General features: G+C 40.4%; 1 protein-coding gene across 1 annotated transcript; it reads right to left on the reverse strand.

Moving 5' to 3' along the window:
• Positions 1–1,497: 1,497 nt before the first annotated feature.
• LOC309602359 (ashwin) lies at positions 1,498–14,292 on the reverse strand. The gene is made up of 4 exons (XM_082335869.1): positions 14,070–14,292; positions 12,080–12,246; positions 6,019–6,391; positions 1,498–3,068 (listed from the first exon to the last, which is right to left on the reverse strand). The coding sequence occupies exons 1-4, from the start codon at positions 14,199–14,201 to the stop codon at positions 3,012–3,014; spliced, it is 729 nt and encodes a 242-aa protein (XP_082191995.1). The 5' UTR covers positions 14,202–14,292; the 3' UTR covers positions 1,498–3,011.
• Positions 14,293–14,372: the final 80 nt, after the last annotated feature.

Below are 14,372 nucleotides of genomic sequence, written 5' to 3' on the forward strand. Positions count from 1 at the left end.
GGCTTACACAACGCTCATACGGGCCCTGCTGATACAACATGGTCTTCTACTAACCAAAATCAGTGGGAAAATCCTCAGCAAAATTGAACAACTGTATGAAAATACTGAATTGGCTGCAGCTGATAAAAATGCGTTCATAGGCTCTAAATTCAAAACCAAAACATTATTGTTCTCAGCAAGCAAGGAGGCCAAGACAACTCAAAAAACATTTAATCTTTGCGAAAGTCAGAAGCTTAACTTCTATACCAAGGCATGCTTTAATTTTGTTCTGTATTGCAACACATAATACCCTTTTCTCTAGCATCATTGCTGCTACATGTTTTCTGCAAAGGCAACTGTTAGCGACAGCATGCTGGCAGGACAATAAAATCAAGAGGAAACAATCCAAAGGAAGGTAACTCTCTTCCCAAAGCAAACTTCAAGAAATATGGCCATGTTATGCAATGTACGATCCTGGTACACCTCCCAGATGGAATTCATTTGTGTCCAGCAAGAGGAGGAAAGTAATGTCACACTCCCAACAGGAATCTTCAGATGTGGAAAGAAGAATTAGGAATATACTTACTCTGTGTGCAACTGGGTAGGGAAAGTTTGCTCCTAGTTCCTGCCACCACTCTTGAATTTGTCTCTTTTTGTACCAAGTGTAAAGTGCTCTCAGGTCATTCCTTTCTCATTAATTCAACAAGCTAAATAGATGCATCAGATCAGATTTGGTTTACTGTACACCATTTGAAGAACTTAGTTGGCTGACATTTTTGAAGTGCACACTGCGCTAACCTCATCTCACTGAATGATTAAATTCTATCCTTTGCTGACTTCATTCTATGATGAAGGCTATTGTAAAGAATAGCCATAAAAACCCCTCATATCCACATCTCCCAAAGCGGGGCAAGCACCTCGCTTACTCTCTCTTCTGGGGTCTGGCAATCACCCAGCACACTGCAGCTCTGCTCTAATACTTTGCTGAAAGAAGAAGGATTGCTATTAGCTGAGGGGGTACTGGAATAGTAAGAGCAGCATGGCTTGCACCTCACCCTCACAAGCGCTACAATAGATGACAAAATGGCCCCAGCTTCGGGGAAAGGTAGGTGAAACGTGACAAGGCTGGAAAGCATGCCAGCCTGAAAACAAGACTGTTACCACGCAGTAGCAGCATCATGCTATTATTCCAGTACAGTTCTGCATATCACTCCTTAACGCATACCAACACACACGTGCTCCTAGCAACTGGAACTACAACAAAATATAGCCTAGACTCTAAACCACTGCCAAGAAGCCACCCACAAAACAGAACTCCTACCAGACTGTCACACCAGTGCAAGGACCAGCACTTCACATGATACTAACTGCTGCTAAAATTCTGAAGTAGCTACCGAGCCTTTTACTCTGTAAGCTTTTTCTTAAGTTCTAAGCACTTCAAGTCCACTGAAATATAACCATATAAAATGAACAAGCTTAACTACATCACAAAAACAAGTCAGCACTACGTTGTTTGCTTTTAATTGAATTTATTTAAATAGGATAAGGCTACTTAAAAGACAACTTTTTACATACAAAATGTACATTACGTTAAAGTTTGCTGTACTCAAGTACAAAAACTGCACAAGTGTTTAGTAAAAGGGAAACAGCACACAATATTTCAAAACACACACATTCTTACCATTTTACAGCATTCGAGAAGTGCCTTTTATGTCATAACAGTGAATGGAGAACTTCTGTCAGTAATGAATTACGCTACAGTTTTTGGTTTCAATATTAACCAATGTTAAAAATGTAAACAAGCTTTCAGATCACTACTGACAGCTTCTTTTAGTGGGTTAACTAAGTGGATTCAGAAGTCAATTCTTTTTTTTGTTTCTGTTTTACTAAGTCTGGGAGTGTTGTTATTATTATTTACCACCTATATCTAAAATGGATCTAAATTGGCTTCACCCTGAGCCACTGAGATTTAATAAAAATGTTTCCATCATTTTAACTGGATTTCTGCCTTACAAGGCATTACCAATAATCCACAGGAAACACCAAGTTTCACAGAAAACCAACATCCACTTTAAATTATCAAGGCAAGGGAAAACAGGTTAGTGGGTTTGTTGTTTTTTTTTTTTGAGTGCGACTACATACCCTACTGCTCTCAAGGTACTTCTTTGTCTTCCTGTCCCTGTCCCTCTCCAACTGTTAGTAAGCTGAGAAAGCACTGACCTGCATTCCACAGGTTTTCGCCATATTTTATAAGCATGATTGTAAGCAGGAAAACAAGCAAATTTGCTACATCGGCACATTTTTACACTTATACATGTGTAAAACATGCCTGTGTATTTAAGAGAACATGGCACTAATCCATTCACTACTTCCTCTCAAAGATTCCTATCAAACAGTCTAATTAAACATACTTCCATCTGTGCATTTCTTATTTCGTACATCAATAAGAGAAACTTCAATTTGAAGTAATGCTGTTAAATAGTTCATCTCTTATTACCAACCTAACTTGCACTGTGAATTCTACACTCCTGTTCTGTGCAACAAAAAGGAAAAAAATTTTATCAGCAGCATGGTCAGTTTTCTCATCTAAATGAATTATCTTTTTGAAGCCAAGAAGGCTCTTGGGATCACTCTGAATCTCAATAGCTATTTTAACTATTTAACCAGAAGTGGAACAAAACTGAATCTTACTGAAACAAAAAAAGTATATATTTATACGTGTGAATCGTAGTGACATGCAGGAGATGAACTATAATAACCTTGAAAACTAAAAGTGGGGGGTTTAGTATATTGTAATATTACCACCTTTTAAAGAAGTAATGAACTACTTGGTGTACAAGAGTAGACACTCTTAAGGTGACTGGTGATAATGACTCCAGCTTTACAACAGGGAACTTTTAAACTTGTTAAAACTTCACAGCAATCTGAATCCCTGTAAGGTTTAAAAAGAATTGTACTTAAACTGTTTAAATATGACTTATCTGTTTGAAAATATGGAAGTAACGTTTATGTTTCAAGCACCATTAGCTACTTCATGGCCATGTAACATGCTGGATTTTCTTCTTTGCTTCTGTAGGCTTCAGGTCATTCTGAAATGCAAGAAAATACGTAAGTATTCTTAGACATACTGCGCAAGTGGAAGTTAGTTATTAACCTGCCATATTCAAATCTAGTACTTACTATTACTGTATGCTCAGCTATATGCTACTACAACAGCTTTCTATTGCCATCTTGTGGATAAAGTTAAATATCACAGAACTTCTCTAAAGAGAAAAATAAAGCAAATGAATTTAACTACTTGGAAATCATATATGTCTTTTGGTTTTTCTTAATCCTACACTTAGTTATGCAAAAATATCTTTCAATTATGCAGCTTAGAAACAGGTACATATTGGAGTGTCAAAACATACTTCTCAAGTTATTTTAGATTGCCGTCTTAAAATACGTGTTGAAATGGGATCGTACAAGAAAAAACAAACATACAACTAGGAAACCAATTTACTTCTGTCCAACAGTAAAAACATTAGAAAAAGAGAAGGAAAAGTTGGTCTTCCTTTTTAATGACCTGTATAAAAAAGTGAAATAATTGCCAAAGCCTCAGACGAATTCATCTTTCAAGCCCCGTCCCAAGAAACCAGAAAAAAATCAAGTAAGCCCAAAGTAAAACAATGGGAGATTGAAGTGGTGAAATAATTACCTTTTCACCATCTAAAATAAGAAAAAATCTGAGAAATTAGAGCTTTAATAGCTCATACAAGCAGAGTAAAGATAGGTATATGAGTTTTCAAGAACATTCTGCAACAGACTGGTTTAGGGAGAACAATCTAGAGATCTCTCTTCTCATTAAGAGTTTCAGTGTTCGTTTACTTACAGCAATCCTGTGGATTGCAACCACTGAAAGGTTTAAGGGACTCAGACCCACAGATCAGAAGGACAGTTCTGTGCTATTCAGCACAAGAACTTCAGTTTGTCTTGAAAGTCAAAGAACAGCCACTTGCTTGAAAAGGCAATTGTCATTACTGTATACTAAAAATATATCAGGCTTTACACTCTACAGCCATCTGCCAAGTATACTGATTCTTCCTGGCTGCATCACTTATTATTCAATACCATATTCTTTAATCTCAGACAGTAAAATAACATCTATACAACACACTTGCCTAACTTCAAACGTGTCTCACCGGCATTAACCAAGGCATAACCGAACTTGCCGGTATTAACTTGAACAACATAAACTGTGGCTAAGACAGAAAGTCAAGTGTCAGAGGTCATAGTTTCTGAGTGTCAGTTATACAGTGTCACTTGAAAGTGTTCACCACCGTGTCTACAAAACATTAAAATTAAATACAAAGAAGCTGTGAGATGTATACTAAACAAGTTTCAAAAGCTCTGTAGGTTCAAACCTGACCAGTACTTAGAAGAGTTTTAAAAATTAAAATAAGTTAGTGATACTGGTAGTAGGAAAGACACTTCTCTAGCATAAATTTGACTTGGGGCCTCAGCCATGATTCTTGCAAAAGTTGCTAAAGCTGTCTTTCAGAACAGCCATGTGTTTAGGTGCTCATGTTTAACAGAAGTCTGATGGAACCTACCAATCCATGCAGCAAGCATATTACCTGCATTCTTTCATGAAAGGGTTTTTTTTAAAAAGAGATTAATAGAAAGCATTTCATGAGGCAATACTGAGAAAACAGAAGTTAGGTCTGGTGTCCTCGGAAAATGTTAATCAATGTTATTGCACCCTGCGTATCTAAAGCTCCCCCTGCAGTTCAACTGAGAACAGGTACTTCTATTTCTTCTTTGAAGCCCAGACTTACTCCAGACATTCCCATACTCCAGGGGAAATATGAAAATTCCTTCATTTGTATTATGAAGGAATACAACACAAATATAAGACTTATCCCTACCTCGTGGCATGTTTTAAAGAGATGACCCATTGCTCCTTGCTCACTGACAAGCCCTTAAAGACTAATCACACCTTTGTCAAAAATAACCCCTCTTCTATCTGTCTCCCCAGCTGGCAGCTACATTAGGCACCATTCCCTACACTATCAAAGGTACGCCCTCCTGAATTCATATATCCTGCCTTAGCTCTTCTCTCATCACTTCAGCTCATCAGCCTCATTCTGCCCCCGTCTGTAGTGTAGATCTCTTCTCTACAGAAAATTTGTTTGCAGCTAAATCTACCTTGCAGAAAGAAGATAACTATTTACCTTTATGGTTAACAGCTCGTCATCAGTCTTCTACTTGAGAACAGCACCCCTCTGTTCAAGATCTGAGCATCTTATAGAAGCTCCGGTACCTGATTAAGATCACCATGGCTCAAAATGAGCACTTGACCTTTGGACTCTCACTTCAACTAGTATGGTTTGTTGTTAATAGCTTCTCATTCAGACCCACAATCTAGGCAGCTCTCCAGATTTTCACACCCAGTTCCTTCCTCTAGCTTGCCAATTCCTATGTGAGATTTAAAACAGATGGCGTTCTTCCTCCAAGGATATATTCTACGGCTCTCAGCATCTCACTGCAGTTCCCATAATATCTCTTCCTTCACTTTGACAAATGAAAGCTTGTCCTACTCAACCATTCAAGTGTGATTGTTACAAGTGTTATCATTCTGTTTTTTTCTTCCCTACTACAGAAAACAGACCACTTGTCCTCCCTTTAAGGCTGTTCATGTTGTTCTATAATACCTGTTCTCTCTCTCAGACCTACCAGTAGGATTATTTCATTTGTGTTTTATTTGACTGCTACCAGCACCACCTCAAGTGTTACCTACTTACTCATTTTAAAATTACATGCATGTTTCCTACAAAGCTACCTCTCTCACACAGAAGTTTCCCATGGACAAGTACAAAGTACTTCATTTCTTTCCTTCTAATCTTTCCCAAACCAGCTACTCTTTTGCCTGTTTCTAAATAAAGATTCTACTATTACTCCAAAATAAAATAATCCTGAAAATGCTTACAAAGGTCTACCTTTGGCTCCTGCAAGTTTCAATTAAAAAAAGCTGCAAAACAAGATACTGGATGTACATACCGGCAAATCAGATTCTTCTTTTGGAACGGCTCTCTTTAACTTCACAACAGTAGTTCCTGCTACTGGAGACAAAGGGTACACCTTCAGACTAGCCAACACACTGCTGTTAGTCTTTGAAATATTGTTCTGCTTAGCCTCATTATTCCTCATTCCCAGCTTAGCGTCCTCTGATAAAGTGGAGGCTGAAATGTATGTTGAGGCATTTGAAGGAACGGATAATCTTCTAACAGTGTTGGTGGTGCTTCCAGCTGGAGGAGGTTTTAGGCGATCAGCAGCTCCGTTCTCTGTCTTCTTCACCTTTATGCTTGTACTTGTTGAACTGCCATCAAATACAATTAATGGCCGTTTCCTTAAACCTTCCACCGTTGTAACACTGAAAATGGAAATTGTAAAATTCTCAGAAACACAAGCTAAGTGGTCTAAAAATAGCATATCCAAGATGTGAGTAGTGAAAATGAATTTAGTCTTGCCTAAAGTAAAAATATATCCCAAAATACTAATGTTAAGCTCTTAGCTGCTCCAAACTTAGGCAACAGAAATTGATTCCAAAATATAAAGGGGGGGAGCAGGCAGGGGGTTGTGTGAGGAGCAACGTTCCTCAGTGAAGAGGGTTGTGTGAAGAACTTTCCGGGCAGACAATTACAGTTGTATGACCAAAGACTGTATGCTTATACCACTGTAGCTATTCCAGAATAACTAAAGAGGTAATAGCTGTTAAGTATTTCGAAAGGTGAATATTTGAGAAAATGTGTGCCACCTTATCTACAAGAACCGCATCTAATATTCTGATGCTTCTCAATCTCCCTGTTTCCACTCTTATTCAAAATCATAACGTTAAGATAGTCGAAAAGACTGTTAGACAAGGAATGAAAACATTAAGCAAAAAAAAGCATGCCTGTTTTTGAAATAAGCTGTCTTTGAACAGGAACCCTAAGCTGATTTAATGACTTTTTTTTTTTTTTAAATAGTTTGTGCCTTTAAGCCTATGTGTAGTCAGAGCTGGCCAATTTAGTAGCAACTGAAAGGAATACTATCAAGCTAATATCAAAACAGGAGTATCAGAAAACATCCTGACTGCCAAAAAATACAGCACAAGGTTATCACAGCTCACATTCACTACACGAATTTAGAGTTTTAAAAAAAGCATTGCTCAAGAATGACAAAGAGAAAGTGTTTGGAAAGTACAGATTTAACAAATAAAAAAAACCAAACCACCACTAAGTTATATAATATTCCTGTTTAGAAACTTCAGTTTTCAGTACACACTTACTGTTTAGTCATCTCATATTAAACAGAAGAATAAAAGTTGAACTACACTGTTTTCAACAATGAAATATATTCATTAATTTGTAATTAATGAATTTGACAATATTGGTGTTAGGTATCTAAACAGCCTTTAAAATAAGCCGCAAGCAGAGACTCCATTTGTTTGACTTGGAATGACATTAGACTAGTAGCTGCTGATAAACCTCACATATTAAGAAATTACACATCGCTTGCACAATTTCTGTCCAGACCAGGGGTTGCTTTAAAAAAAATTAAAGGAGTCACAATTTAAGAGCTCGTAGAGCAAGAGAAAGTTCAGCTTTTATTCAGATTTGCTTCTACATTACTATCTGTTCACAACAACATATGTCACATAATCCTCCTCTTTTTCTATTCATCAGGTTCCCGGACCTGACAGAGACAAAGAGAGAACTTCAATTCATTTGGGACTTGTTTGTCAAGAGATCAGACACAACTCTTTGGCTTAATAGTAGTAGATGCCGTTTCCAGGAGAGCTTCTACAAAATGAGATTAGCTTCCAAGACCAGGAATGTTCAGCCAGGCATGTTGTTTCAGTTAAATACTACTGAAACAACAGTAGTATTTAACACATCCATTAAATTAAGAAGTATAATTTCACTTGAAAAGTCTAAAAAGCTGACACACTTCAAAAATAAAGCATGATATTTTTTGCTCACTTTGGCTTCATCCAAGAATTTATTCAACACTCCTGACAAGGAACACATTCCCCCGCAGCCTTTTTGGAAAGCTAGTTTACAAACTATGTGAAAGAAAAAAAATCTATGCCTTTTTTCAGTCACCTTCCTTAACATAAGAAGTCTGCTTTTCCTTTGGAGATTTTTTTTTTTTTTTAATTCAGCTTGGTGAGGACTGGTAAGTCAGGAAATAAGTGCACTTCTAGGAGGATTGTTATCTATTCTAAACTGAATTTTATAACTGTAGCACTTGTACTAATGACCACATGCTATAATACAGATAACATTCCCAGAGAAACACTTTGGGAAAGTTCCAAAAGAAATTTGGAATACAGAGAATTTACGCTGTATCATCAAGAACTGTCACATCTAATTTTTAGATACATGGCTCACAGAAGAACACAGAACCTTGGGTGTGACATTCATTTCCTTTATATAAAGTACAGGAAGCTTAAAAGCTTCAGAGCAGGACTCGTGTTAGCCAGCATTCTTCTGAGGAAGGACACTGATGGTAGCTAACAGCTGAAAAGAACCATTTTGGGATTGTGTTCCCTCCTGCAGGACACTCTCTGTGAAACCTAGATTTCAGTGTGCATCTCCTACATCCTAGAGGAATGTTCTAGCCACACTTTGGGCCTGGCTGGATGGAGGGCATGCTCTAATCCTATTGTTTACTTTGTAGCGCATGGTAAAGAATACAAGATTTACTAGAGGAAGCAAAAGCTTCTCTACATGAGCAATCTGGGCTTCCCCTGTTTCACATGATTACTCATGTAGTCAGGTTGGCCTCTGAGCAACTTCTGATTACGAGGACAATTTAATAATAAATCCTCCTATTCTTGTCTAGCTTAGCCTGGTACTTAAGGTAGGACCCTAAAACCAGAGAGAAGTGTAGGTTTTAGCTCCCACCCCCTGAGTATACTAAACATTCACCTGTTACCAAAACAGGCAGGTGATCACCTCTTCTGTGAATGTCTGAAACTGGTCAGAAGTACCACATTTTACACCGAACTCAATATTATCAGCACATTAGCAGTTCTCAGAGGATGCCGAAGTGGCCTCTCAGGCAACTAAGGAGAAATGATGAGCTCTGCCAAGGCCACAGCTGAGCATGCACAGCCACAGTGCTCCTGCAGAGTTTGCAGGTGAGAGTCTTCAGACTCGATGGCACTTCAGAAACTACATATACATTGAGATTCATACCATACTCTTTCTTCCAGCAGGCAAGATGAGCTTAGAGATCTACAAAATTAACTGTCCCCGAACACAAATACTTTCTGAAATGTCTGAAGCTGGATAGATTACATCTGGTTTTATTTGATATGATTGTCTGCAAGCTGAAATACTCAGTAATCGGACAATAGAAACCATCATCTGTGACCTCAGATAACTGATCGTATTATTGAGGTATAACATGTTATGCAGCTCAGCTGATACACAGCAAGTCTTTTAGGACATGCCATCAATCACCAGCAGTAAAACTAAACACGACATTCAACACTGACTTTTAAATTTCAGTGTGTTTTTACCTCCTACATGTAACTACTAGAGGCATGCAAACACACACTGAGCTGTGCTGATCAAGTCTCCAAGCCTCATGTTAATTCCAGCTCATGTTGCAAAGCTGTGCTTTCCACAGAGGAACTCATCAGAAAGCTCCTGTTGTTCATACGATCAATCAGTTTATCTAACTTCTAAACCGAACTAACAGAGCGCTTAGTTCCCATCTCTGACTTGCACGTAACTTACAGACGCACAACACCTAGGAATTTTGTTTTTAAAAACAAGAAAGCCAAGTTCTACTTCCTCCTCTGCACAATGGCATCGTGTCAGTTCTGCTTCAGTGGCGCACACAACTATGAGGAAAAGTGTAATATTCTAACATCCAAAAAGATGATTCAACTTCTTTGATTCTTTCCGTGAATATACTAAAACTGAAGTTTTCTCTGTGCAACTTTTACTTACTGAAAGTCTCTTTCTGCCATTTTTCTGGCATTAGCAATACTAGCAGTAAAAGATTAACTTTTCTAGAGAGTATTTTGCCAGCATATTTGTTAAGTATGAAAGATGTAACACAAACAAAAACAGTAACTGCTGGAAAACCTTAAAACTGTCTAACAACAGAGCAAAAGACTAAGCCTAGCATGCTAGATGTTAAGTGCTAAGAGCAACTGATAAAGAAAAGCACACTGGTAAATGAAACATACCTCCTTTTATTTACTATTTTCCCAGCAAATACTACATAGGTTTAACCACTACTGAATTTTAGTGTACCAAAATAAGAGCACCTAAACTTATTCTATATATAAATTCTTGATGAAGCCATTCTCCCATCTAAATATTAACATTGCCTCCTTCCCTCAAAAACATCCAGCCTATCTTTATTTCTTTGACAAAAAATTCTTTTGCACCTATTTCAGCACACCAACAGTTTCTTATTATTCAAACACTAACCTCATGCTTTCATCCTCAAGTTGCAAGTTGTAAACAATCCGAGGTACTATAACCTTTTATGCACATAAGAAAAAAAAACTGACATAACAAGATAACTCGGTGCCCTAGCCACTTCAAAACAAAACAAAACAAAACACTGGACAGAATTTGTTTAGCTCTTCCCAGTTAGAAACCTCAGTAAAGCTAAAACAGACTTACGAAATCAACAAGCTGTAATACTGCAAACCTATAATGATAATTTCCATCCACCTTTCCTTTAGCATTTGCTGCTGAAGCTAAATCCAAACGCCGCCCATGTATATCACACATCAAAGTCTTGGGCAGGGGGAATGTCGGGAGGAGAAGAGATTCAGTAAAATAAACTTTTAAGGAAGATTTTGCTTTCTGACCAAGTACAAAGGTTTTAAAAACAAGGTAGAATGTTTCTTTCAGAAAGTAGATGTTAGTTTTGAATTGGACACACAAAACTGCTGCAGCATACACCCCTGACTCTAGAATAGACCAACCCTGTCCAGGGAGGAAGCATAATTAAACATGCTTTTGGTACTTTTCTTAAACACTGTGAATATGATTATTACTTAACAATTATAAGGTGAAACAAAAAATAAGTACATTTTCTTTATTATAAAGTATCTTGAAATGTACCAATAACCCAGTATCAATACAGACTGGGGGATGAAGGGATTGGGAGCAGCTCTGCAGAGCAGGACTTGCGGATATTGGTGGATGAAAAACTGGACATGAGCCAGAAAGGTGTGCTTGCAGCCGAGGCGGCCAGTTGTATTCTGGGCTGCATCAAAAGCAGGGTGGCCAGCAGGTCGAGGGAGGTGATTCTGCCCCTCTACTCCGCTCTGGTGAGACCTCACCTGGAGTGCTGTGTCCAGCTCTGGGGCCCTCAGCACAGGAAGGACATGGACCTGTTGGAGTGGGTCCAGAGGAGGGCCACAAAAATGATCAGAGGGATGGAACACCTCTCCTGTGAAGAAAGTCTGAGAGAGTTGGGGTTGTTCAGCCTGGAGAAGAGAAGGCTCCGGGGAGATATTATTGCAGCCTTTCAGTACTTAAAGGGGGCCTATAAGAAAGATGGGGACAGACAGGGCCTGCAGTGATAGGACAAAGGGTACTGGTTTTAAACTAAAGGAGGGTAGATTCAGACTAGACATAAGGAAGAAATTTTTTATGATGAGGGTGGTGAAACACTGGAAGAGGTTGCCCAGAGAGGTGGTAGATGCCCCATCCCTGGAACCATTCAAGGTCAGGTTGGGCAGGGCTCTGAGCAACCTGATAGAGCTGGAGATGTCCCTGCTCACTGCAGGGGTGTTGGACCAGATGATGTTTAAATGTTCCTTAAAACCCAAACCATTCTGGGATTCTATGGAAAGAAGCACTATAAGCTAGATACCATTAATAACACTTGGATGACAACAAAAGATTATCTTCCCCTTTTTCCTGTTATTGCAGTAGTAGAATCTAACACTTCTGACACAGGAGACCTGACACAGCATTCTCTGTAAACTGTAGCAATGTCCAAAAGCCGTACGAGTTTCATCAATCAGGCAAACAAAGATTAAACTAAATGCATTGTCCTAAATTCTCCAAGTCTAGCCCAATAAAAGCTAAATTACCTTTTATTCTCACTTTTCAACTCATTTTGCTGCCTTTTCTTTTCCATCATTTTCCCCCATCTACTTTTTGGTAAGTCACGCTGAGGCAGGGGAATGGCATGTTGAATATAGAGATCAGTGAGACCATCTTTGTCCATCTTTACATCATTTTCGACTAGTATATTCTTCTGTGGGGAACAGAAAAAAAGTTGTTATTGTTATGACAAATTCAAAGCACAAGTATCTCAGTGGCATAATTTCTTTTTTCAAAAGCCACTTTATGGTAGTGTATTGGGCATAAATGCCAGAGTTTCAGAAGTGAGGGGGCTGCAGGGGTGACCGGTGTGGGGAGGCCATGAACTGCCCTGTGCCGACGACAGCCTGGTCTCCCGCCTTCCTACTGTCAACTTCCCTTGTTTTCCGTGTGGATTACACTCGGTCCCTCCCTTCAGCGAGGCAATGGAAAATAAGGGATGTTTGGGTCAGTGCACACTGGTTTCTTTTTCCACTACCTGCAGGCACATCTCTTCACATATCTCCTCACGTGCCTCTTCCTGTGCGCCTTTTTGTGCCTCCTGATCCTGGCGGCTGCTGCTTTTTGTTAATTGCATTTGAGCATAGGTGCCATGAGCTCCTCTGCTTCAAATTTTGGTGTGTGATGGGCTGTTTTCATCAGTGTCAGAGGCAGTTGGATCCAGCTGCAACCAATACCGGGCAGTTCATCACCTTTGCCCACACAAGTCAACACTGCAGCCCCTCCCTATCCAAAACCCTGCAATTTTTCCCAATAAAAATAGTAGCAAAAAAAAAGGAAAAAGTTGTAGTAGACATACTGTTGGTGACTGATGTTTTCATGCACTCTTAAACACACTTCCCTGAATCCAACTACAATACCAGAGCTCTTCTTCACACTTCTAAAAAATAGGCAACTAGAACATAATGCAGTTCAAACTTACAGATGTAGAGCTGTGCTTCCTTCCCCAGTTCCCAAAGAATAAGTTGCAAAGGGAGATTTCCAGTAACTGTCAGTTATAACAGAACACCAGTTTTCTTTCTAATTGTGTATAGGGTTGTGAAAACAAAATTTCTTGGTACCTTCTGCCAAATTTATTAAAAGAGAAAAAAAAACAAACAAACAAAAAAAACCACTAACTTCCTACAAATTAGAGGTCACTGAAAGCAGGTCAAGTCTCTGCCACTACTGGTTTTGGCAACACTTCATGACTTCTGAGGTGGGGCTAAAACCTGTACATTTTTGTCCACACAAACTACATGGACAAGAGCATACAAAAATTCAGCGAACTCATACAAAAACCTAAAATTTTGATTACTATTGTTTCATGCGCCTAAAATTGTCAGGCAAAGCAGTAACAAGTATTCCGTATCACATCAACTGAGGCTTCGTACGGTCCAAAACTGTTCATAAGTCACTTTCAAACTCAATTTTTTTCAATTTTGCATACTTAAGCATTAGCTTGACCGATTACGTAGGATGCATTTCCTTAATTCACCGGGTACGAACGCAGCAACTGTAACAGAGTAAAGATTGTCTTTCCACAGGTAATTTTACTGCCTGCGGACCCTGGCTCGGGGACAGGCTGACTCGGGTCCGTTATTCGTTAGCAGCTACAGCGGCAGTGTTCAAACACAGCCCCTGCGCAAACACGGAGACATCTCTCACGCTGCAGCAAGCACTTCGCCTGCAGAGCACCCACTTGGGTTTTGTTTGTTTGTTTGTTTGTTTTTTTCCCCTGAACGCTTCTTGCGCACCCGTTAAGGGCGGCCCGAAGACTGGAAACCGCGGGAGGGCTGGGAGTAAAGCGGAGAAACAACCAGGGCGGGCCTGAGGCGGGGACGGGGGGGGCAGGGCAAGGAGCAGGGCCGCAGGCCCGGGAGGCCTCCCTTCCCGCCGGCCGGGGCGGGCGCCGCGCCGCGCCGCGCCGCCCCCCCCCGCCCCGCCTGAGGGGCCGCCGGTGCGGGGCCGGCCGGCTCCCCGCGGCGCCCGGCGCACCTGCTCCAGGGTGAGCAGCAGGAACTCCTCCGAGAGCAGCTCCGGGTGCAGCAGCAGCTCCGGCTCCGGGCGCCCCGGACCCCGCTCCTCCTTGCCGCCGCCGCCCGCCCGGCCCCTTCCCTGCGCCGCCATCTTCCTCCCCCGGCGACCCCTTTCCGGCCTCCCACAATGCCGCACGGAGCGCGCGGGGCGGGGGCTCGCGCGGGAAGTGAGGTCGGCCGCGTGACGTCAAGGCGCCGTAGGGTGTGCACTTTCCCGGTTTTGCTGTTGGTAAAAGTGTGTCGGGCAGTCGGACACGGAGGG

Source organism: Platalea leucorodia, assembly GCF_965183815.1.
Source record: "Platalea leucorodia genome assembly, chromosome: 2".
In the NCBI taxonomy this organism is placed as follows: domain Eukaryota; kingdom Metazoa; phylum Chordata; class Aves; order Pelecaniformes; family Threskiornithidae; genus Platalea; species Platalea leucorodia.

Bases quoted from the DNA above. Each gene is read 5' to 3' on its own strand.
- LOC309602359 (XM_082335869.1), bottom strand. From the start codon at position 14,201: ATGGCGGCGCAGGGAAGGGGCCGGGCGGGCGGCGGCGGCAAGGAGGAG. The intron at 12,247-14,069 runs GTGCGCCGGGCG...TGTTCCCCACAG, and splicing joins TGCTGCTCACCCTGGAGCAG to AAGAATATACTAGTCGAAAA. The intron at 3,069-6,018 runs GTATGTACATCC...CTTGCATTTCAG, and splicing joins AAGAAGAATCTGATTTGCCG to AATGACCTGAAGCCTACAGA.